Raw genomic sequence first — 27500 nt, forward strand, 5'->3', positions numbered from 1 at the left:
CGACCGACCTTGAAAAAATAAATAATGATAAAGAAAGAGAGAGAGAGAGAGAGAGAGAGAGAGAGAGAAAGAGAAAGAGAAAGAGAGAGGAGGTGATTTGACATTGTCATTCGAAAATGTTACAAGTGTTGTGTTATTCATAAAACTAACAATCAGACGTAAACACAAAAAAGTCTCTTGTATTTTTAAAAAACACATAACAGAAATGAATGATTAGAAACAATGTTTATTTTCCAGTGACAACACTGACAGCATGGAGGGATCGCAGGGTGGGGTATTTGCGCAAAATGGCAGAGAAATAATGTGTCATCTCTCCTGCCCCCGCAGTCGCCGCTTCGCCTCTCGTCTGTCTGTATTTTATTGGCATGGACGACGTCAAAACATTCCTCCACTTTCGGCCAGTCCCGGTGATACCTATCCACTATCTATTTCGAACATGTTTAACGTCATTCCAGGGTGCACTTGGGTTCAGGATCGCTGCCCTGAACGACCCTCCAGAGCCCGGCTTCTATTGCCGTCATGCTCGCAGCCCAGAAAGCCAACCGTCCTCTCCAGAAACACCTCTGTCAATTACACTTACAGCCCCCTCTGTAACACGAGTTTTCAAATGTGAATATTTAAACGTTTAACTTACCGTCTTTAATGTAAAGGTCAATTTCAAACATGTAATTCTTCACTTGAATATCTTCGAGGTCGTATTTCTTATTATCCAACAGCAGATAACCAGAATGAGCACCGCAGGGAACCTGCAGTTCTTTGCTGTAGAACTGCGTTAATTCCAAGCTTACATCTTTCGTTAATTCGATCGGTTCCTATAAAATAAAGTAATTCATTATAGAATTATTACACACACACACACACATAATACACACACACACACACACACACATATACATATATATATATATATATATATACACACACACAGTGCAACGATAAAATTGTCGCCATAGAAAAGACGATATGATTCCATTTCCGTTTGATGAAAACTGATTTTCGTTTTTTTGTTGCAGGCCATCTACTTGGCCAGTTCTGTACAAATCTCAAGGGTGATAGGAGCCTTCTATCATGTCTTAAAGTGACACAATATTCGAGCAAGATCGGAGATGCGCCGCTGTATAACCCATCCTCTCTACTGATCCAATTTATGACAACTGGACCATTGCCAGCACCCTCAAAATGCACCGCTGGATTGCCACTAATAACAGGGACATGCCCAGGGTGATGAAAACAATGTTTCCGGCCACGGTTATAGTCTTTGGTTTGGTTCCAAGTAAGGGCCACATGATGCCCCCTTACATCTTTGAAGTCGGCTAGAAAGTCAACACCAAAGTGTACCTGGATGTGCTGAAGAGTGTAGTGATCTCCTGGTGCAATCAGGTGGCAGTTGGCAGACACTGGATGTGACAGCAGCACTCAGCGCCGGATCAAGAGTCAAAAAAATGCCAGGCTTGGTTTCTCTCACTGGCCTCTCTCCTCCCATGTTCTGAAGCCGCTGGACGACTTTGTATGGTCACACATCCAGAACATCACCAACATGACTTCCCACAACACCAACGTCAGCCTAATCGCTGCCATCTGCCGAGTATTTGCCGAGCTCTCCCAGCGTTTTTGCAAAAGGCATGCTCCAAGTTCTGGACCGGTATCGAGGCGGTGATTGAGGCTGAAGGCGGCTACATTGAATAAATGTCAGCTCTGCTACATAATCAATTTCAATAAAAGTTTTAAAATAAATCTGTAGTATTGTTTTCGTCGGAGCGACAACTTTATCATTCCACCCTATATATATATATATATATATATATATATATATATATATATATATATGTGTGTGTGTGTGTGTGTGTGTATATATATATATATATATATATATATATATATATATATATATATATATATATATATAAACTTCAGTTTTTCTGTCACACCTTGATTGATATCAAAAGCTTATTGTTTCTATTTAAGAGTTATTAAAAAGGACTTTTTGATATACTCAGTCATGGAAATGCGCGCTACTAAATAAGGTTTACTAATTTGCATATTCTTTAAGAAACCAACTTTAATTAATCATTCATTTTTATGGTTTCTTATTAGTTTCTTGGTTTTATTTAACAACTAGCAGTTCAACCCAGCTTTTCTCGGGCTCTATGTACTGTTCATAACTTTATATATATATATATATATATATATATATATATATATATATATATATATATATATATATATATATATATATAAGAGTTTGATTCATGTTCAGGTAACCTACATCTAAAATTGTAAGTGTTTAGACCCAAAATTGACGGAGGAGTTTGGTAGAGTCTGCAAATGTCAACTCTCTCAACTTTGACTTCTTGGCAGCCAAAATTTTGCCCAAAAACTGATTAAAAAGCTTGCGTCATGCCTGTTATGTAAAATTTCAAATGTTTAGACTCAAAACTTGCTGAATAGTTTGCTAGAGACTGCAGAGGTCACGTCTTTTGAACTTTGGCCCCTTGGTAGCCAAATTGTCGGCCAAAAGTCGATTAAAATGCTTACCCTATGTCTAAATACACTTTATGTAAAATTTCAAATGTTTACACCAAAAATTGGCTGAGAGATCAATTTTTTTTTAATTTGGTCCCAATTTTGACACCTTACCATTTACTGTTGTGGGCTCAAACTAAATTAAAAAGTTGGATCCATGTCCAAGTAACCAACATCTAAAATTTTAAGTGTTTAGACACAAAATTGGCGGAGGAGTTTGATAGAGTTTTCATAGGCCAAATCGTTGAATTTTCACCCCTTATAAAACAAATTTCTGACCGAAAATCGATTAAGAAGATTTTCCCAAATCTCAACACTCCTTATGTCAAATCTCGAGTCTTCAGACTGAAAATTGACGGAGTAATTTGGTAGGGAAATGTACACACACGGAGACAATTTCACTTTTATAGATATAGTTACATTACGTCTAGTTCTATGTATGCATTACATATTTTTTACACAGTGTGCATTATTGTGCAGCATTTAGGATGAAAAAATTTTAGCACACACAAATGTACTATGTAAATGCATATATGTATATATATATATATATATATATATATATATAGTCTTTGAAGTTTTTAACCTTTAAAACTATACAAAAAATATTTTTTATCATTCGTTAGAAAACCATCTAGTCAGTAAGTCATTTAATCACCTCCACTCACTGCATCAACTCGCTCTCGAATTTACTATAATACCAATAATTTATTTTTCAAGGGATCATCAGTTGTTTACCATGAAACACTGTTTCGGGGATTTAAAAACAAAATAGTATATTACATCATGGCTCCCCAGCAGTGTTGATCAAACACCACCACCCTTAATCTTAGGAAGAAGACATGTTACAAACATTTGATCCAATTTCCTATTCTTAATTGCAATTACTAACCTTTTCATACTATAAAAATGAATTTCTTACCTGTGCGATTCATCAATTTCCACATTTAAAATGGATGCATTTTTTAATTTTTTAATTTATCAGTCTTGTATTTATAAGATTAGGATTAATCCATTTAACTACTTATCACCCTCACTATGATTAGTATTTAGTATATTCACATTCTTATTTAAAATTAGATATATAAAGGTTAAAAATATTTTTACATATATACATTTTTTTTTAATATGAATTTATTATATGTAATTATAAATACATTTTATACATTGCTAATATAGTTTCGGATTTCCTTTATTAATATAGTCTGGTTAATCTTAAACGATTCAAAAGCATCAGGATACACAAATGGTTTATTTAACTGTTTTAATATTTTTATTTTATATATATATATATATATATATATATATATATATATATATATATATTTAAATAAGGGAGTAGTCACCAACAATGTGTATTTTTTAACATTATTTCATTATTCCGTGTCTTGGTTTTTCATTGAGAATTATGTTTGGATCATTGTAATAATGTTTTTAAGTCATTGAAATCGTGTACGCGCGTTTCAGACGGTCTGTGATGCGTCTTCGTCAGAAATTATTTTCAAATGTGTAAAAATGGCGATTTTCGTAGTTAGTTTGAAATTTTTCCAAGGGGTGGAAGCTTGTAAGTGTTTATTATACATTGGTATGCTGAATTTTTATTGCTTTTTTATTTGGTTTGTCCAGGGAGATTTTGACCTCGCTGTAGTCAGTCGCTATCTCTTTCTGCTAATGTTTTTTTCTTTTCCTTTAGGGTGGGGTAGGGTGTGTGTATGTGTGTGTGTGTGTGTGTGTGTGTGTGTGCGTGTTTATGTGTGTGTGTGTGTGCGCGTGTGTGTGTGCGTGTGTGTGTTTGCTTTTATTGGTTTGGGAATGTGTATATTGTTTTATAGTATTTTGGGGTTATTTGCTTCCTTAGGAAGGCGGCTGTGGTCCGAGGTTGTTACTAATGTGTATGTGTGGGGAGGGGGGAGGGGGGACTGGCTCTTCTGAAGTAAGGGTAGAGGTGCTTTCATTCTATTTTGATATTTATTTTTTGGATTCTTGGATTTTAGTATTGTGATTTTTCGTTTTAGTCTTATATTATGTTTGTTTAGAAAGAGGGGTGTATTTAAAATAGGGGATTTTTAATGTTTCTATTTATTCGTCTCCCCATGTGGGTATGGCCAGACCCAGGATCGGTTCCTAGTGTGGGGAAGATTTTGTTTCCCCAGAGGGGGGGGGGCATTGGAGGGGGTGTAGGTATGGGAGGGGGATGATAGAAGGGAAGATAGTCGTTTATATATATATATATATATATATATATATATATATATATATATATATTAAAGTGACCATTGTCTGTGTATGTGCAGAAAATCTTTGTTAGATGTACAGAAATATGTCGGCAAATTGAAATGCAAAATGTTCATTTCAACTTGCCGACATGTTTCTATTACTTTTGCGCACGCACAAATTCATTTGTGTTTAATTTTAAATCTTTTTTTTATCTATCTATCGGTAGTCCAATTATATTATTTCTAGTGATTGTTTCCAAAGGAAGAAATCCGATATCTAGTTATTTATTGCATAAGACATTCACAGCAAGAACTCGTTTTACTATCAGAATTGTAAGCAATTTCCTTTTCTCTCCCTCTCGTGTGCCTTGCCTCAGGCGGAATTTCCATGGACTCAGTTTTCTTCCTGGTCTTTGGAATACATTATTACAGGACTGATATCCAACAGACTATAACATGGCCGTATTCAAATCCAATCTCAGCAAATATTTGTCAAAGAATGTACCAATAGGTAACCAAACATCATTCCTTCCATTCATCATCTCTAATCTTCTCATAATATTCTTCATCATTCAACTGACAATCCATCCATTTCATTAGCAATTACACTCTAGTGGATTTAATCTTGAAATTGTGACTCATTAGTATAAAAGATGTCCCCTTTCCCATTTCTGTTTTATTTTAAACTAGCAGGTCTACCCGGCATTGCTCGGAACGAAAGTGTAACATAGCTTCCCGTTTCACCCGTTTCAACCCTTCCCGTCCTCTCTTTTTTCTTCTTCGTCCAGACCATTCCTCTTTTAGCACCTATTCAAACTTAACTCGAGTCGTCATAAGAGAAATAACTGTGCAAAATTAAGTTACTTTACCGGATAACATTAAAAGATGCATGTACACATGCTTTAAATGATATAAATGTCTATTTGATCCCCTTCCTCAATAATGATTATTTTTCCTTAATTTGAGATATTATACATCCAGGGCAACGCCGATCAAGAAAATGTACATTTTTGTGAGATTTTAGGTAGTAGTTTCGGACTTTTAGCTGGACATACAAACATACACACAGACAACTTGAATGCCTACTAGATCCCCTCAGCATTACTATGCACTAGGTCATATGAGGGAAGTAACGATGCACCTTCTCCTAGTGATGTTACCACAAATAACAACACTAAGCTGGATACTACATCAAACCAGACCAACTCCAAACCTCGAATTCAGCAAAATCAAACAAAGACCCACCCCACACCAAAAAACAAACAAACTATAATTTGATAAAGTGGTCTATTGAGGATAAAAACTTATTTATTCAATGTATGAGAAGTTGAGAAGAAAGAAAAATAATGTATTTGAGCCTCAAATAAGATCTACTCTCTTAAAAGTAGGCTTCAACAGAAAATACAAAAACTCCCAAAAGAAACTTTCCAGATATCTGCCTTTCTGGTATGTGAAAACCCAGTGGAAACATTTTAAAAAGAAGGTGAATAAACTTAAAAGCGAGTATTTTCTTCAAAACCTATTGCAGCTAAGCGCTAAGGTAGCAGAAAATCAAGCTGCAATAAAAGTTTAACTGCACAAATTATAAAATAAACAAAAGAAAATGGAAAGGCAATCCCTGGCTGACCGAGCTGTAACGAAATACAGATAGCAACCATAAAGGAAACAACATCTATCTTGAAAAGAACCCTCGGATACAAATTTAAATCGTAACGGAACCAAGCGTTAGCTCCAGGATGGAACCCCTCGATCTATTAAAATTAACTGAAGTAAAATGTTCAAAAAAAAAAAGAAAAAGAAAGGGAAACAACTGCTCTTTATATAATAAATTAATGATGAAAATTAAATGCAAAGGAAATATTTTTTCTACTTTAAACCCGAGGAAAATAGAATTAATGCTATTAATTTTTTTTTTTACACAGGAATCACCGCTTATAAAGGCCCGGAGGCCACTCGAGGATAAGGGTTAATGGGTATACATTAGTCAATGTGATTATAGCGTAGTAAACATAAGTAGTGGGAATTTTGTAAATTTGATTACTTAGGGGAACGGTTCATCAAGAACTTGTTTACGTTGGACTTGAAGACAATCAGGTTGTAGCCAGCTGGAAAGCAGGCAACCGAAATAGAGTTCCACAGGCATGCAGTTCTAAGAAAGAAGCTTTGTTCATGGAATCTACATTTAGGTTTAGGCACAGGTAAAAAGTGTGAGAAATTATTAATAGTGCTTTTGGCTAGACGAGTGTTTTTCATGAACGTTTGGCGAGGGGGAACATAGATTGAAGCTCAGACGAGCACTTGCCATGAAAATAACGATAAAGCAGAGATAGGGTCGCAAGGTCTCATCTGTGGGAAAGAGGTTGCAGGGAAGAGTGTATGGCATCCCTCACTATGCTACGAAGTCTATTTTGAACTCTGTCATGGCAGGATAAGCTGCTTCTAGCAGTTTTCTTCTTGAACTGGAAATATTTTACCTTCCATTATTTTTCTTGTAGATAATTACATTAAATATGTTTATATAATTACATTAAATATGTTTATATAATTACATTAAATATGTTTATATAATTACATTAAATATGTTTAAATAATTACATTAAATATGTTTAAATAATTACATTAAATATGTTTATATAATTACATTAAATATGTTTATATAATTACATTAAATATGTTTAAATAATTACATTAAATATGTTTATATAATTACATTAAATATGTTTAAATAATTACATTAAATATGTTTAAATAATTACATTAAATATGTTTATATAATTACATTAAATATGTTTATATAATTACATTAAATATGTTTAAATAATTACATTAAATATGTTTAAATAATTACATTAAATATGTTTAAATAATTACATTAAATATGTTTAAATAATTACATTAAATATGTTTAAATAATTACATTAAATATGTTTATATAATTACATTAAATATGTTTATATAATTACATTAAATATGTTTATATAATTACATTAAATATGTTTATATAATTACATTAAATATGTTTATATAATTACATTAAATATGTTTAAATAATTACATTAAATATATTTATATAATTACATTAAATATGTTTATATAATTACATTAAATATGTTTAAATAATTACATTAAATATGTTTATATAATTACATTAAATATGTTTATATAATTACATTAAATATGTTTAAATAATTACATTAAATATGTTTATATAATTACATTAAATATGTTTATATAATTACATTAAATATGTTTATATAATTACATTAAATATGTTTAAATAATTACATTAAATATGTTTAAATAATTACATTAAATATGTTTATATAATTACATTAAATATGTTTATATAATTACATTAAATATGTTTAAATAATTACATTAAATATGTTTATATAATTACATTAAATATGTTTATATAATTACATTAAATATGTTTAAATAATTACATTAAATATGTTTATATAATTACATTAAATATGTTTATATAATTACATTAAATATGTTTAAATAATTACATTAAATATGTTTATATAATTACATTAAATATGTTTATATAATTACATTAAATATGTTTATATAATTACATTAAATATGTTTAAATAATTACATTAAATATGTTTAAATAATTACATTAAATATGTTTATATAATTACATTAAATATGTTTATATAATTACATTAAATATGTTTAAATAATTACATTAAATATGTTTAAATAATTACATTAAATATGTTTATATAATTACATTAAATATGTTTATATAATTACATTAAATATGTTTAAATAATTACATTAAATATGTTTATATAATTACATTAAATATGTTTATATAATTACATTAAAAATGTTTAAATAATTACATTAAATATGTTTATATAATTACATTAAATATGTTTATATAATTACATTAAATATGTTTAAATAATTACATTAAATATGTTTAAATAATTACATTAAATGTGTTTATATAATTACATTAAATATGTTTATATAATTACATTAAATATGTTTAAATAATTACATTAAATATGTTTAAATAATTACATTAAATATGTTTATATAATTACATTAAATATGTTTATATAATTACATTAAATATGTTTAAATAATTACATTAAATATGTTTATATAATTACATTAAATATGTTTAAATAATTACATTAAATATGTTTAAATAATTACATTAAATATGTTTATATAATTACATTAAATATGTTTATATAATTACATTAAATATGTTTAAATAATTACATTAAATATGTTTAAATAATTACATTAAATATGTTTAAATAATTACATTAAATATGTTTATATAATTACATTAAATATGTTTATATAATTACATTAAATATGTTTATATAATTACATTAAATATGTTTATATAATTACATTAAATATGTTTATATAATTACATTAAAAATGTTTATATAATTACATTAAATATGTTTAAATAATTACATTAAATATGTTTATATAATTACATTAAATATGTTTAAATAATTACATTAAATATGTTTAAATAATTACATTAAATATGTTTATATAATTACATTAAATATGTTTAAATAATTACATTAAATATGTTTATATAATTACATTAAATATGTTTAAATAATTACATTAAATATGTTTATATAATTACATTAAATATGTTTATATAATTACATTAAATATGTTTATATAATTACATTAAATATGTTTAAATAATTACATTAAATATGTTTATATAATTACATTAAATATGTTTAAATAATTACATTAAATATGTTTTAATATTTTAACTCGGAAATCTCATCGCATCAAATAAAAACAGCCCTCGTCACCTTTAAAGCATTTTTTTTTTTTTGTTATTAACATTCTGAATAACAATGAATCGGTTTAAGCGTTACCCCCACACCCGGCCATCTTTTCTTCTTTCTTTCAGATTTTAATTGCAGTTAACGACTTGCTAACGATAACGAGGCTGCCTAAACTCATCTTAACAACTTTAGAGAACACGTGACGCCTCCGGTTTGAACGGCTCGAATGTCTCCATCTTGTTTCACCAATTAGTGTGCACGTGTACGGACATTGAAAAATAATATCAGTATGAATAAAGCTGAATATTCCAGAATAAAATCAAATAAACACTTCTCATTTGCGTGTCTTTGAACCCATGTGGTCATGCGAGAGTTTCCAGATTATGTACGCTGTCCTTTGCAATTTATCATTGAAGTCTATATTTTCAAAATATTAAGAACTTGAAATATAAGGAGCTTTTTTTTTTTTCAAAATTACTGAACTCTGCAGTAAATAACTAAAAAAATGATTGGTATGCTGTACAACAAAACAAATCAAAGTGTAGTATCTGTTAATTGGTCCTTGGTCAATGTAGGAGAAACCCTTCATCCTATTTGGGAGGGGGATACTACCAGAGTTCCCCCTTTTTACCCTTGTTTTAGGAGAGCTGGTTTAACCCACATTAAAAACGACCTTGTGTCTAATTTGCTTTCGTGGGGAAGCAAATAAATACATAAACACCATAAGTAAAGATTTCAAGATATAAGTAATTTGAAGCATAAAAGCTTGTTCAAAATAACCGGGTTCGGCATTTTAAATAATCGGAAAACGGTTGGTATACCGTAAAACAAATCAACCAAATCAAACATCATGTATAAATATTTGAAGATATAAATGACTTGAAGAATAAAACCTTTTTTTTTCTATCCTTTTTTTTGTTTGATTAATGGATTCGGCATTAAATAACCTTAAAAGAGTTAATATGCCGTAGAAAAAAAAAAAGCAAAAAACAACCAAAAAAAAAAAAAACAGCAACCAAGCCAAACCAAACATCATAGATAGAAATAACTTTAATCATGAACAGTTTTCTAAAAAATTATTGGTTTCGGCATTAAATTACGTGAAAAGGGTCGATATGCCGTAAAGCAAAACTACCAAATAAAACTAAATAGGACAGAATTAAATTCAATAATTTTAATTTTAAAATAAGGATAAAATTCAAGCAATAATTCAATAACAAAATTTTGAAATTAAGATAAAATTCATTTGATAATTCAAAATAATAAGATTATCGATTGTCATTAAAATTGGCGAATCGTAATAATATAAACTAGCCGGATCTATGGAAATTCCACCGGAGACTTATCCATATGTAATATATTGATGTTGGCATTCTGTAGATGCTCAGTGTACATTGAGACGCTCTGATATTATATAGCCTTTTTTTTTTTTGTTCAAACTGCAAAAGTATTTATCTAAGCAAGCACGAACGCCAGGCAAAGCCTGATCGCAAAGTACGCTTAAATATGATATTTTAATTCCTTCAGATTTCCTATATATTAGTATAGAGTTAATGTTCTATCGATTTTATATATTATAAAGTTGCGATTTCCAAAATAAAAAAATATATCCAAATGACTTGGGTGCATTAGCTTGAATCGAAACCGGAATAAAAACTTATGAATATATATGTATATATATATATATATATATATATATATATATATATATATATATATATATATATATATATATATATATATATATATATATATATATATATATATATATAACTTGAGTTCCTTCAACGATAATCGAAACCGAAACCAAAACTTATGAAGAATTCTTGATAAAATTATTTATAAAAAAAGATGACTTAAATACCACCAGCTATAATCGAACCCGAAACCAAAACTTATGAAGAATTCTTGGTAAAATTATTTATGACAAGAAATGGAAGTATATAACAATTAAACGACCCGGATGTCAGCGTGATGCAGAAAATAACACACACGCTATCGCATTAATATATAGATTCATGTCTATTCAAATGGATCCATTTCAATGTCATAGCATTTCAATTCAACTCAAAGATAGGTGCCTTGTTATTAGTTAATGTTATGTTCACGCAAATTGATTTTTATTTCATTTTACTTCAGTCGAAGTTCACAAAAATCAAGAGACGCCCCCTTCTCGGGCTAACACTTGATCTCTATATGAAATACATAGATATTCGAATATTCCATTGTGACATCACCGTTATGAGGGAGCGATGTTGTTCCCACTGGGGAGGTTTAGACCCCCCTAAACCCTGAGCGAGGCCGGGTAAATATTCTGAGATTGTCTGTTGACCGTTAATTGAATCCCGGACAGCGGCGGGTAACCTATCAAAAGGGATGAGCATTGTACTTAAAAAGAAAACAAACATAAATTTTATTATTTAAAAAATCCAATAACAGGAAACGTCAGAATAATGTAGAAACGGGATTTGTACTTGTTGGCCTGGAGAACACCTGTTCAGACTATGGCTTTCAGAATGACAGGATTTGACCCCTTATAGTCGTGTGAAAATATTTCATTTTTGGTCCCAGATTTTCAAACTATGGACGATTTGCTGAATTTCACACACGCATAATGGCTGGGGATTTCCCTTTTGACGTGTTGAATTTTGGTTGGTCTTGCAGATTACCCAACCCAACCCTGTTACCCTAATATTTAAGCAAACGCGCAGGTTGTTTTGAGGAGATTGAAGCCAATTGTGGAGAAAGAAACACGCTCCTAGAAAACCCGCTCGAGACCCCCTCTATCCTGACCGCCATCCAGTGGACGAAGAATAATATTTTTGTGAGACTTAAATTGTTTTGGTGAACTAACGATGTACATATGTAAAAACCTGTAACTTTGTGAAATTAACTTTTCGTAGCTAGAAACCCTGCATTTGTCTGTCTTTCCTTTCCGGCGTGCATGCAAAACTTTGGTTTTGCTTTTCAGCAGAAACCAACACAGAGACGCAGAGAATTTTGTGAAGCCCTCCAAATTGAAAAAGACGATCACGAGCCACAGTTTCCGATGAGGTTAGAGGTCAGTTGCTGACTGGAGCACGGGAGGCTGGCACACCATTACAGTTCATCTTTACTCTTCAAACACTAAAGTAAACTTAATAGATAAGTTAAGAACCTAATTTTCCTCTCCCCAATTGACCATTTAAATATGTTACAGCATACCGTTCTTGTAGTTTCTTGGGCTTACTGGATCCAACTACAAGAATTCTTCTAGTCTGGTGGAGTATCCAGCATTGTGTTGTTACTTGAGGTAACATCACTTGAAGAAGGTGCACTATTCCTTGTAATATGGGTTAGCTATATCGAGGAGATCTTGTTTGGGCCACGAATACTCTGTTAATTTAAATATTTAGTCAGGGTTTACTTGTTGATACAAGTATCCTCGTGCCAGGTTCTTCTGACAAACCCCTGTACAGATAGACCTAAGACACTCGAGAACAGTATCTAATGCCATTCAAGTTCTCTAGTTGTGTATGTAGAAAAAGAAATAGTACAGAAACCTCGCTTTTTATGTCACATGAAGTAATAATTCGAAGATTGTTTTTATCTTTGTTTTTATTTTTTTATCTTTATCTTAATTCTTAAAGTAAAGTTATCTTTTAAAATATCTAAAAAAAAAAAAAACTAAACACGTACATTTTATTGCTACTTTCTTATCGTCTTATTTTAACTGAAGATGGGATATCCTACTGGATGCCAGACATTCACCCTCTATCTCATACGAAATATCTTTTTAAGATTTTAACCGTCACTTTAAGTGTAATTGCTTGTATCTCTCTTGCGCTTGGTGCACCGGGTGTATGTTCCAGGTGATTTTTAAAATTCCTTTTCGTGAGATCTGTTGCTTCTATAATTACTGGAATTATGGAAATCATCCTAAGATTCCAGTCTTTTTTATTCGTGTCGTACATAACCTTGGTCTTTTTTATTCGTGTCGTACATAACCTTGGTCTTTTTTATTCATGTCGTACATAACCTTGGTATTTATTATTCATGTCGTACATAACCTTGGTATTTATTATTCATGTCGTGCATAACCTTGGTATTTTTTATTCATGTCGTACATAACCTTGATATTTTTTATTCATGTCGTACATAACCTTGGTATTTTTTATTCATGTCGTACATAACCTTGATATTTTTTATTCATGTCGTACATAACCTTGATATTTTTTATTCATGTCGTACATAACCTTGATATTTTTTATTCATGTCGTACATAACCTTGATATTTTTTATTCATGTCGTACATAACCTTGATATTTTTTATTCATGTCGTACATAACCTTGATATTTTTTATTCATGTCGTACATAACCTTGATATTTTTTATTCATGTCGTACATAACCTTGATATTTTTTATTCATGTCGTACATAACCTTGGTATTTTTTATTCATGTCGTACATAACCTTGATATTTTTTATTCATGTCGTACATAACCTTGATATTTTTTATTCATGTCGTACATAACCTTGATATTTTTTATTCATGTCGTACATAACCTTGATATTTTTTATTCATGTCGTACATAACCTTGATATTTTTTATTCATGTCGTACATAACCTTGATATTTTTTATTCATGTCGTACATAACCTTGATATTTTTTATTCATGTCGTACATAACCTTGGTATTTTTTATTCATGTCGTGCATAACCTTGGTATTTTTTATTCATGTCGTACATAACCTTGGTATTTTTTATTCATGTCGTACATAACCTTGATATTTTTTATTCATGTCGTACATAACCTTGATATTTTTTATTCATGTCGTACATAACCTTGATATTTCGTGCAATTTTTCCTCTTAGCCCTTTTTAATCCAACATCACTGCAGCTAACGTTGCTTTTTTTCTCCTTCTTGTTCCATATCACTGTGTCAGGTTTAATAGTTCCGTTTTCTAGATACATAGCAGTCGTAGTTGCATAGTCACAGTGGATGATGTACGACTTGTTTCCAACTGTTCTTTCAGGTAAATGTTTCCAGCACTTGCTGCTATACTTGATATTCAACATTTAAAGATCGCACTCAGTTTTATCACATTTTATAGTAGCCGTCTTCCAGCAGAACCGTTTCAAGATTCTAAACAGCTTTTTAAGCGCAATTTTTTGTATCTAACTTACACTTGGTTCACCAGGTATATTTGCCAAATAGGTTTTGAACCTCTTTTTCATGAGTCCAATTGCTCCTAAAATTACTATATACAGCATAATCACGTTGACACAACGGTTCCTGTTAGATCACCAAAGTTAAGCAACGTTGAACCTGGTCAGTACTAAATGGGTGACCATTTGGGACTTTCAGGTGCTGTATGTGCTCTCCGCTTATCTCGGCATTGTTTCCAGTCGTTCTGGTCTTCTCCTTGCCACTGGACTCAAACAGCGCCGATTCAGGAGAGATGCGGTTGGCGATTACGCAACCCTTGCCTCGCAATTACACGCGCTACTGCCCCTGAAGGGTATCCTTTGTCTTTCAAGACTGAACGGAAGCATGGATGGAAATGACTGAAATGATGGGCATCTTCCTAAGATTCCAGTTTCTTTTCATGTTGTATATAAGACCTTGGGAATTTTTCTTCTCGGCTCTATTTAATTCAGCATCATTGGAGACATAAACTTCTACTAAGGTTGCTTCTTTCTCCTTCTAGTCCCGTATCACTGTGTCGGGTTTTATAGCTCCGTTTTCTAGGTACGTAGCTGTAAGAATTGCATAATTATGATGGATGGTGCATGACTTATTTCCAACTGTTCTTTCTGGTACACGTTCACCTAATTCCTGTACGCAGGCAATTGAGCATCCTTCAATGTACCCAGGTTTATTTGAATAAAGAGAGAGAGAGAGAGAGAGAGAGAGAGAGAGAAGAGAAAAGAAGATTGGCATATCACAAGGAGAGGGGGGTCATTATTTAGATCTTTGTTCCACAGCTGCCGTCTGGTTCTTTTTCTGTTAGGAACTCAACATGACTGAAAAAGCTTCTCCTTGACTTCAATCGGTCATGCCCATGGAAGAGATGGTGTTCATCAGTGATACTCTTCCCCCCTTACATCTCTTTTCTATCGAAATCGCTCCAGACAATACAGTGTAATCCCGGGATACGACATTAAAAATTAGTAACAAAATACAGTCCAGTATATAATACACATGAATACAATCAAATAACATTATAAAGAACACCGTAAGGCGGGAGAAATATCATAACCATTGGCCGGAAAAAACATTGTATTCCACATCGTAACCTGAAAAAAAAGTATCCTAGCGCCACCATATCCCAAGGTTCTACTGTATGTGAAACCAATTTTCATGAGCTAACAAGAACGAAAGATGATAATCGAAAAGAAAGGAGATAACTATAAAGTCTTGAAAAAAAAAAGCTATAGGTAGAAGAAAACAGCAGAAAAAGGAATTCCACACGGCTGCAGTTCTTAGAAAGAAGCTACTGGAATAGGAAACTGTATCGCAATGTGGTATCCAAACAATGAATTGATGGAAACCATTAGATCAACGAGTCAAACAAGCTGGAACAAAAGAAGCGGGAGTAAGATCAAATAATTCTTGAAGAAGATATGCCGTAATGGTATTCATGGGAAAGACTGAGACTAACAACATCACGTCGGTGAGAAGAGGATGCAGAAAAAAAAGAAAAGATAGTTGCTAATCAAATTACAGATTCTTTTCTTCACCTTATCAAAACACTCTTCTTGCATATCGGCGTTTATTTGCCTTATTTTCAAAGTGTGAGTCAAGATCAGGAAGGTGAGGATTAAACCACAAAAGAAATGTCTGCATTCCCCAGAAAAGGTGCACAGGGCGATCAGCAATAAACTACGATATTTTTAAAGACGTGAAAAAGTAAAGGCTGAGGGAATAGACCGCATAGGACTGCACAGAATCATACCTAAGCCAGACAGAAACAAGGTTGCCAACATCGAAATGGCCCAGATTCTGCCAGACTACTTATGAAGCAGTTATACTTGACTTTGACATTTAAAAGATTAAGTATTTCAGTCCAACGTTAGTAAAGGTCACAGTGTAAAAATATAAACAAAAATGGACTCATTCTTAACATTCATTCGTTCAATCTGCATGTTTGGTGATGAAAATTCGATTTCAAATTGAAGTGCGACAAGCTGACAGATAGAGCCTTTTACGGAGAAGAATGGACGTATCTAAAAATAAAAATGACCTTTTGTAATTACTTGAAACAAAACTATTATCGATTATGCAAAAGACCACTTGAAAGCCAGTGACATTTGATTTCTCACAAAAGTTTTTTTTTTATATATATAATACTAGCTGGTAGCCCGGCGTTGCCCGGTCGTACAATACGCTAAAACATGATATTTTATGCAGATTGCGTATGTATTATAATAGAATCAATCCTCGATTGATTATTACATACTAGCTGAAGTACCCGGCGTTTCCATATTGAATATTTTGTCTGCGTACGTGATAATCAAATAGATTAAACAAAACAAATTCATAATGGGGAGTATATATATATATATATATATATATATATATATATATATATATATATATATATATATATATATATATATATATATATATATATATATACTGTGTATTTTTGGCTTAAAACCCATTGGTATATGAACATTTACCGAATTACACGAACTCAGTATATTACATATAAGTCTCTCTCTCTCTCTCTTTCTCTCTCTCTCTCTCTCTATATATATATATATATATATATATATATATATATATATATATATATGAAAAAATGATTAATAAAACATGTTAAAAGACATCTTGAAAAAGAGTTAAAAACATATTTAATTTTAAAAAAGGAAGCACAAGATAAGTGGATAGTCCTTAATCCGCGGAGTTTCGAAGAAATACTCTCCTTCTCATCAGAGGACAGGAATTAGCAAAATGTGGGATCGGATTTGGCATATAAAAGTATTTAATGAAACTACAAGTAAGTCACAGATCTTACTTGGTTAAAAAAAAAAGGGTGAGGTAAGGGGAATAGGAGGTAAAAGAAAAAGATAAAAAGATTTCACATGAATGGATAGTCCGGTGAATTTAATCATTTGTTCATATTATAAGCTCTATTTCCTTTTCGGTTTTATTGAGCTTTTACACCTGGTTGAGATTACTTTACTTGCAAATATTAACTCTTTAATATTTATAATATATTTTAAGTTTACCATTTTGATTACCTTGGTAAACTTATTGTAATTTATATATATATATATATATATATATATATATATATATATATATATATATATATATATATTGCTATAGATATCATATTCAGAGAAAATTAACTATTTTACTATAAGCTAAGTGTCGTTTTAAAAATAATGAGCAACAGAACTGAGAATTTGACCCCCGTCGTTCAAGATTTCCTTAAAAGTATGAACTGTCTTCGGTGGTGAGGGATTTCATTACAATGAATTTTGAACTTTTTACGAAAACTGCAAAATGTGAAGAAAGAAATTTTATTCAAAATCTAATGGTTATTTGTAATTTATTAGTTACGAAAAATTCTATTTTCTATGAAAATAAACGTCTATTTTGTGTTATAATTGTCTTAAAATTATTTGAATGCAGTAAATGTTTCAGGAAAATTGTCTAAAAAATACAACAAAACAGAAGCATGAACACGCATGCGAACATTTCTAAGGAAATTTTTGTCAGAAAAATACAAAATAATAACAACACAAACATTGTGAAAATTTACATTTTTTGTTTAAATTAATATTTGTTTATCTAACCAATAAATGAAAAGCATATATGTATAGGTATGTGTTAGAATGTTTATGTAATGTAACGTCCGAAATCCTTATTTCTGGAAGAAAAAACAACGCACGCATTTAGAAACGTTAGAATTTTTGTATTAAATTAATATTTGTTTATTGAGTCAGTTAAGGAATAAAGAGGATGTATAGATATGTATTCGTATATTTGAGTTAACGTCTGAAATTCTTATGTCTTTGTAAATAAAGGAAAAACAACGTCTGAATTTCTTTGTATTTTAAAAATAAAAGAAAACGCACGCCAACGTAAGAATGGTGTTACTTGTGCAGGGTACGAACCATGCTGTAATAATATTACTATGATTATTTATTTAGAAAGTCATTTAGAAAGGGGGATTGTTAAATATTCTGCACTTTTACTTAACAATTTTATGAAAGAAAATACCATAAAATTGTAATTTAAATTTGAAATCTTATATGAAATGTAACATGGTGCGTATATCGAAAAAAAAAAACAAAAAAAAAAAACACCGAACTTTTCTTTGACATTATTTGTTTATCTAATCGGCTAAAGAACAATAAAAAAAGATATATAGATATGTCTGCGTAAATTTGAATTAATGTCGTAAATGCTTATTTCTTTGAACAAAAAAAAAACGCTAGCATTCGGAAACGTTAGAATGTTTGCATGAAATCTATAAGGTGAATACGTTTTTTTTGTTTTTGTTGTTATGAAAATCATATTCAGGGAAATTAATCATCCTACTGTAAGTGAAGTGTCGAAAGTAATTGAGCCCATGTGTTGCTATCATAGATGTAAAATATAAAGTACATGAGACATTTTACCTGATCAGGTATAACATTTTTTTTTAGAAATAAACCTGTACTTTGTGTTATCATAATCCTGTGTAAGAAAGCTCTATCAGAAAAATTAAAACTAATAAAAACGCAGTTTTTGTTTAGTATTAATATTTGTTTATCTAATCGTAAATAAATATATATATATATATATATATATATATATATATATATATATATAACTACTTAATTTACTCACATAAAATTAATATACGAAAGTATAAATTTATGCGTAAACTTTAAGTATTTACTTCAAAAGTGCTCAATACGTAGGTAGAGCTAGTTAGTAAGTTATAAAATATATATGGCGATTAAGCTACACTGAATATTCCGCGTTTCATCCACTCTAGGACTCTTCAGGCTTAGAGCATAAGCCTGAAGAGTCCTAGAGTGGATGAAACTCGGACTATTCAGTGTAGCTTAATCGCTATATATATTTTATAACTTGCTATATATATATATATATATATATATATATATATATATATATATATACGATAGCGTGTGTGTTATTTTGTGTGTCACGCTTACATCTTTTTTCTTCCGAGTGACTGTCATTTAATTGTTATGATCTTCCATTTTTGTAATAAATAATTTTACCAAGAATTCTTCATAACTTTTGGTTTCTGTTTCGATTATAGCTGATGGCACTCAAGTCATCTATGTTTTTTTATAAATAATTTTACCAAGAATTTTTCATAAGTTTTCGTTTCAATTTCGATTTTAGATGAAGGAACTGAAGTTTATATATATATATATATATATATATATATATATATATTCTTCATAAGTTTTGGTTTCAGTTTCGATTCAAGCTTATGCACCCAAGTCATATGAATATATTTTTATTTTTGAAATCACAACCTTATAATATATTAGAATCAATAGAAAATTGACTATAATTAAATGTAGGAAATCTGACTTAACTAAAATATCATATTTAAGCGTATTTTACGACCGGCTAAACCGGGAGACTGTGCTAGCTTAGATAAGTATCTTTGCAGTTTTAACAAAAGAGCTACAATGATATAAAGGCGTCTACTTTTGCGTTGAACATCCATAGAATGCCAACATCAATAGATCACATATGAAATTGTCCGCTGTAAAATTTCTACAGGTTCCACTAGCACACACACACACACACACACACACACACACACACACACACACACACACACATATATATATAGGTATGTTTTCGTAAATGTAATGTAAATCTGAAAAAAACTTGTGCAATGTACGAATTATGCTGACAGAATAACGTCATTATTTAGAAAGCCATTCTTAACTGTTTTGTACTTTCACCTACCAATTTGATAAAAAAGAAACTTAAGTATGTTTGCAGTAACAAAACAAAAACGTAAATATTTTTGAAAAAAAAAACTTAAATATGTTTGCAAAAAACAAACAAAAACATGTTTAAAATTAAAATATAACAAAAACATTCATTTTTATTACAAGGGTGCCCTTATATACATTTTGTGCTTCCGTAATTGGGTGGGCAGACAGTAACGCCACCTATAGTCAAACGGAGGAAACAGGCTCTCCCTTTCTTCCATATTACCATAAAATGTACGTATTATTTCATTTTTTTTATTATTGTGTATACAAATATATGAAAAAATGAGTTGAAATCAAAACATCTAGCGTTCTAGCCTGATGTTGTTTTATGTAACAAGTCTAGTTGAAGGAATGAAGCGAATCTGCGCATGCGCATAAAAGAAAAATGTCGGCTAGTGCAAATGGACATTTTGCATGTAAATTTGCCGATCTCTGTATGCGTTATTTATGTATGTAAACGAAGATATTACTTGCTATAAACTACCCTTGATGCATGAATATTATTTCCTGAGAATTTCAGTGTTATGCGACCAATAGTTTAAGAGTTTATCTGTTAGATATTTACACACACATACATGTACTGTTTTATTTATATAGATTACAATTAATAATTTGCTCGGTGGACTAATTCGCAAAACATAAAAATAAAATAAATAAATAAAATGATAATCATAATATCGTTCATTAAATACCGTCTGGGTTTGTTTACAATATCGCGTCAGCTGATATTTGGGCTTGACGATGAATGCCCTGGAAAATTATCTTCTCATTAATGTTTAGTTTTAAAATGTGCAAACAGGGAAATGATTTGCGGCGATTTTAAATGGTACCTATTGTTTGAATTGAACTGAACTCATAAATAAGAAAATATCAAAATAAAATGGTGATGTACTACCGGGTTTGAACAGAGATCATTTGATCTGTAGTAGAATGCTCTACCGCCGAATTATATCTCTAGATTATAATAAATCTCTTGTTTTCTTTTTAAAGAAGAAATGATTTGCTGAGATTTTATTATCTTCATTGCCGAGGTAATGTAAAATATCCCCCAGTAAAAATTCTTTTTTTATCTCTAAGAGAGAAAGACTATTTTTAAGATAGGATTTTTTCGATTTTCGATATTTATGAGATGAATTTCTGTACAAAACATATCTAAGAACACTGCCAGACATATAAATTAGCAATGTGTGAAATTTGCAAAAGATAGGTTTAACCGTTTCGGAACCTATAAGGAAGAAATTCACACACACGGTGACTTTTATATAATAGTAAAGATAAAAATAGAGATTTGATATCTTAATAGATACCTGGTATCACTAAATCAGATGTAAAAAAAAAGACTGAAAGTCTCCAGTGATAAGATACTTACCAACTGAATTCACCTCCACAACAAAAATAATTTAAGACAAACATAATTACACCTAAGTGAAACATATAATAATATATAATCATTACTCATAATATTATAATAATTTAGAAATAACAAACATAAATGTTGACTCGCATTACAAAAACAATTAAAGAACAATGTGAACCTCCTCTACTGCGATCCTACTATTTTTGCCTTACAGCATAAACACATCTCTGTCAAGGGATTGTATATATTTTTATTTTTACTCTTTCTGAAGATGAAGTATACCTCGAAAATTTACAGACCTTAACATTACAATATCATCCTGGTTTCACACATGTGGGTAAATAAATACTTTATAACTGAAAATCATTGAAAGCTTTCAATATTGTCATTATTTTTACCTTATCTTGTACACAAGTGTTTTTTTCTATAAAACTGCATTATCATATAATTCAAACACAAATTGTTGCACACTACACACAATGCTTGAAGCAAACTACAATATTCTCTTAATTAATTTATTTTTATTTCGGACTATTAGTCTCATCTTTATTAGTTGTTGTTGTTTTTTTTATCTTTTTATTGGTCCACAACGTTTCGGCCAACTTCCTCTGGCCTTCCAGATGCGCATTGTCTGAAGATATCGGTTTCAATCCCACCCAAAGCGTGCCAGAGGTTAATTGGTCAAAATGTGGTGAGACGACAACAACTACGGATGGCAGTGATGGCTGAGAATGCAGTTAGGAGATTCGAAGTTCCTATCCGTCGCGATTACCACCTGACGAAGGCCAGAGGAAGTTGGCCGAAACGTTGTGAACCAATAAAAAAAACAAAAACAAAAAAAAAAAACAACTAATAAAGATGAGACTAATAGTCCGAAATAAAAATAAATTAATATATAATGCTCATCTCAAAAAATGAATTCCAATTAAGGAATAATATATATATATACAATATTCTCCTCATAACTTAATTTGGAGGTGCTGATTTCGCTGAATTAAGTAATAAGTAATAGTTAGTCTTGTTTTAACTTTGTTTCCTTTTTATTATTTTTTTTTCTCTTGCTCTTTCCCTCTGTATTATATATTTCCTGGTCGTTCTTGACATTGGATCTTCTGAAATGCCATTCTGGTATTTTAGCTGTTCGGGACAAGACCAACTAAGTTATTGTTGGGGGTGACTTAACGTGAATGAGGCATGGCTTTAATCATGTGTACTTCTAGGGGTCCATCCTCGCAAGCTTTATTTTCTTCCGTTTAAAAGGGCGTAGTTTATTACTAATTGCTCGAGAAGCTTCTACAGGGGAATACAGACAGGGCTGCCCAGGCATGTTTTACAGGCCAGAATGTTCTTTGTCTATGGCGTTTGATTTTCGAACCACACTTTACCGACTTTGTGTCACATCATCCTGTCGTAGAAGGGAGATAAATAGGTCTTGCATATCAGCTAACTCATATTGTTAATACCATCTAATATAAGATGCATCAATTCAACATGCGCGTTATGCGTTAAAAATGCTGTTTTAAACCAAAGCTGAACAGACGGATTGATAGACCGAGCCTCTCATAGAGATACAAGTCGCATCTAATAACATTTTAAATCACGCGATTCTCGCAAGCAATAAAGAGCAAACGGATTCAATTCAAGGTTAAAAATGGTGGACATGTCAGTTTAATCAAACCACATTTTGTAATTATTTTATTTTTCATTATAGCTAAATTCCTTTTAAAGTAATTATTTTTCTTTAAATCTATTTTATTTTATTATGCATTTTTTTTCGAGTAAAATAAAAATAAAATCAATCAATAAATGGAAGATAGCGGCTGCGTGTTGTCTGTCTAGCTGTGTTCTATCAACAAATAAAATGGCTGTGATATCTTTCAAGGTCACGGAAACTATACGGATTGGACACACAACAGAACAGAGTACATAGCATAATCATTTGACTGTAAAAAAATTAAAAACAAACAAAACAAAAAAAATTAACCTTACATTTACACGTTTCAATGGAGGGGATATGATTAGTTCGTGTGCACAAAATTCACAGATTTTTTTAAAGCAAAGCTAGAAACTAAAGTAGAAAATTATGCTTCTGAATTTTTGAGATGAGCATTATGAACTCGTATTATTTAGATTATTCGGACTACTATTCTCATCTTCAGTATTATTTTCACAACGTTTCGACCGATGTAACCTCCGACCTTCTTTAAGTGTGTCTTGTCGATCTCAGGAATTTTTCCGTCGAACTCTGAAATGTGCACAGAATTTCGAAAGGAGTCCTTTTTATTTGATCCAGGATGGTAGCATACTTTTGTTGCATCAGCCATGACCAGGTAGAAGCCTTTAGCAAGTAGCAGATGTTCTTAGTATCGTCTGTACTGAAGATTGAACCTTCAAGCTCCAGAAAATTTCACTTAGAACTGAGTTTTATATAGTACTTTATCCCTTATCTCACGGGTCTCCAGTGTTGTTACATACGGGTGTATATCTGTATGTATGTATAAAAGACAGCGTGTTTCTGGTGCGTGCGAGTGCATAGCTGTGCTTATTAATAAATGAAAAGTTCTTTCGTCTATAAAACAATCGCACTTTATTTGACAACCGACGTATGGCGTGTGAAGGAGACAGATTGGAAAGTGACGGCGACAGATCGATTGGTAGTGTGCGTCTCTTTCGCGTCTCTGACCTCAGTGACTATCCTTTTTTTCTCCCCAAATTTTTTGTTTTTATTACGATTGCATAACTCTGAATCGACTGTTTCTTTGTTTAGTACTGACGTTTCCGTCTTGCGTCAAGGGTCAGAATATGGGTTGTTCCACTTGCTCTTTTTGGGTCATCCAGCATCACTCTAGAGTTTTGTTACTTCAGTGTCCATTTTCGTTTATTCCGGCGACGACCGGTCCCATTATTTAAGAAGATTCCCAAGTTCGACAGAAAGCTTCTGAAGTAATATAAGAAGACCGCAGGTTATATCGGTTAAAATTTTGTGACAGTAACACTCAAAATGAGAACAGTACTCTAAATAATCCAAATGATACGAATAGAACAAGAAACGTGAGAAATTTTTCCAAATATCTATTGATCCTTTCGGGCTAGGATCAAAGTAGGCAATATTGAATTATCTGTAACCTAGTGGCTCCTATTCCGAATTTATTGCTGTAAGCCGTCATCTATAGACGTCTTCTTTTGTAACAAGCGGCCATAATTTAAAACAGTAATATAAAATCTTTTTAAGTAAAATTTTATTGTTATAATTTATTAAAATTTCCTGGTATTTTTTAAAATGAAAATTAAATATAAAGTAAAAATAGAACTTTTACTTAATTGCTGAACACCATCAAATATTAGTAATTAAAAAAAAAAAAATTGATCTTTTTATTTAATTATTTTTAGTGTGAAATAATTTGTATCGGTTTGAAACCGTCTAAATTGAATTTAAAACGTTATTTCTAAGTGATAAAGAAACTCAGTAAATTGGTGGCGGCTTATTGTTATGAATTCGGAATAGCATTCACTAGTTTCCACGAAGTGTAGTGTCCTAATAATGATGATCTCAAAGTTTCGATTTTGATTTCCGGTTATGGACTCCGCTTTCTTTGTTGAGAATTTATCATATATATATTGATACGATAGCGTGTGTGTTATTTTGTATGTCACGCTTACATCTTTTTCCTTTCGAGTGACTTTCGTTTAATTGTTATGACCTTCCATTTCTTGTAATAAATAATTTTACCAAGAATTTTTTATAAGTTTTCATTTCGGTTTCAATTATAGCTGATGGCACTCAAGTTTTTATATATATATATATATATATATATATATATATATATATATATATATATATATATATATATATGTGTGTGTGTGTGTGTGTGTGTGTGTGTGTGTGTGTGTGTGTGAAGAAAAAAATGTTCCACGTGTGTTCGTTTCGGTTTCGATTCAAGCTGATGCACCTAAGTCATATGGATATATTTCTTTTATTTTTGAAATCACAACTTTATAATATATAAAAATCGATAGAAAACCGACTATAATAATCTATTCGAAATCTTCATGAATTAAAATATATTTGTGCGTATTTTACGACCGGGTTACGCCGGGCGACCCTGCTAGCTTAGATAAATACTTTTGCAGTTTTAACAAAAGAGCCACAGTAATATCAGGGCGTCTCCATTTACGCAGAATGCTAACATCAGTATGAAAGAGTCCGCTGTGGAATTTCCACAGGTCCCGCTAGTGCACTATTAATACAATATTCTTCATTTCTAAAAGTAGTTATAATCTCAGATATTTGGAAGTGAGGCTAATTTTCCAAATGGTTTATTACGTTTAAAAAAATTATGAGTGACGCGTGGCCCAGTGGACGGACGGGCGTATAAAATCGCTATTTATATTAGATTTTATTCCTGCTAATTTGTTTATTTATTCATTGCCCTTACTTATAACGAAAAAAAAAGTCTTATGCACGTAAACACTTGCATAATTAAACATTTTGATAATCCACCACCTAAATTCCAACATAAATTTCAAGTCTATCAATGAAAAATGTAGATATTAAAATCACATATGCGCGTTACTAGCTTGCATCGACAGGTTCGAGCTGGTTTTTATTCAAACGCCCCAAGAGGCGTAGAAATCTATTTTTGTCTGGACACGAACTTACTTGCACCCTTACATAGGAAGCTCTCTAAATATTAATACAGGTTGGACATGTTTTTGTTCTGTTTGTCATCATAAAATGATATGAATAAGACGAAGTCGAGGGGGCGGAAAGAGAGTAGAAGAAAGAGGAGAGGAAGTAATGCCGATTCATTAAAAAGCGCGAGCTATCATAAAACTATCGAAACGGCACCCTTTTTTACTAAAAGTCATTCACGTATAAAGGCCTAAGGGCCACTTGAGGATAAGCATAAACGGGTGTCAAGAGGCCAATGAGGCAATGTGATGATTGGTAATGATGGAAGTTTGCCAGTTGGTTGATTGTTTTTGTTTTACGACATATCAACCCTTTTCAGGTTATTTAATGCCGAATCCAGTGATTTTCAAGAACAATTTTTTAATAGAGTACATTTGCTTTTTAAGTCGGTTTCTATTTAACCCATAGTTGGGACCCTAACAGGTACTACCACTTCAGGTCAGAGTGGACCTGGGAGCAATGGCAATTAAAGGGTGGCTCCACACTCCCCAAAGCCCGCAAGCTGGGGCCTCACCATCGGATATAGTCTAAGGTCATATCCAGGACCGGAAGTTTGCCAGGATTCAAATGCAGTAAAACTCCGGAATACGGTGGCCCTAGAATACGTTTTTATTTTTCAGGTTACGATGTGGAATACGATGTTTTCCGGGACCCTTAAGGTGTTATTTATAATGTTATTTCGTTATATACGTGTGTATTATATACTGTACTGTATTTTGTTACTAATGTTTAATGTCGTATCGCGGGGTTCTAATGTATTTAAAAAGACGGCTCAACAAAATTTTGTTCACATTGGACAAAGAAAATTACCATGTTGCAGTCAGATGGGAAATAGTCCCGCAGCATTTTGTTCCACAGGCTAGAAGATCTAGAAAAGAAACTTTGCTCCTATAAGTTTTGTTTAGATTTCGGCGTAGAGAAGGAGAAAGAAAAATTATTG

The 27500-nt window shown here is 31.3% G+C and overlaps 1 protein-coding gene across 8 annotated transcripts in view; it reads right to left on the bottom strand.

The window, feature by feature from the left end:
* LOC145286160 (uncharacterized) overlaps nt 1–27500 on the bottom strand; it is a 205414-nt gene that overhangs the window by 92284 nt on the left and 85630 nt on the right. For all 8 annotated transcript variants that reach the window (XM_080134939.1, XM_080134932.1, XM_080134938.1 and 5 more), the window contains one exon: nt 635–812. In XM_080134939.1, the coding sequence (XP_079991065.1) occupies nt 635–812 (178 nt within the window). The remainder of the gene's footprint in view (nt 1–634; nt 813–27500) is intronic.

Source organism: Euprymna scolopes, chromosome 10, assembly GCF_053919585.1.
Source record: "Euprymna scolopes isolate OS-2025 chromosome 10, ASM5391958v1, whole genome shotgun sequence".
Classification (NCBI taxonomy): Eukaryota; Metazoa; Mollusca; class Cephalopoda; order Sepiida; family Sepiolidae; genus Euprymna; species Euprymna scolopes.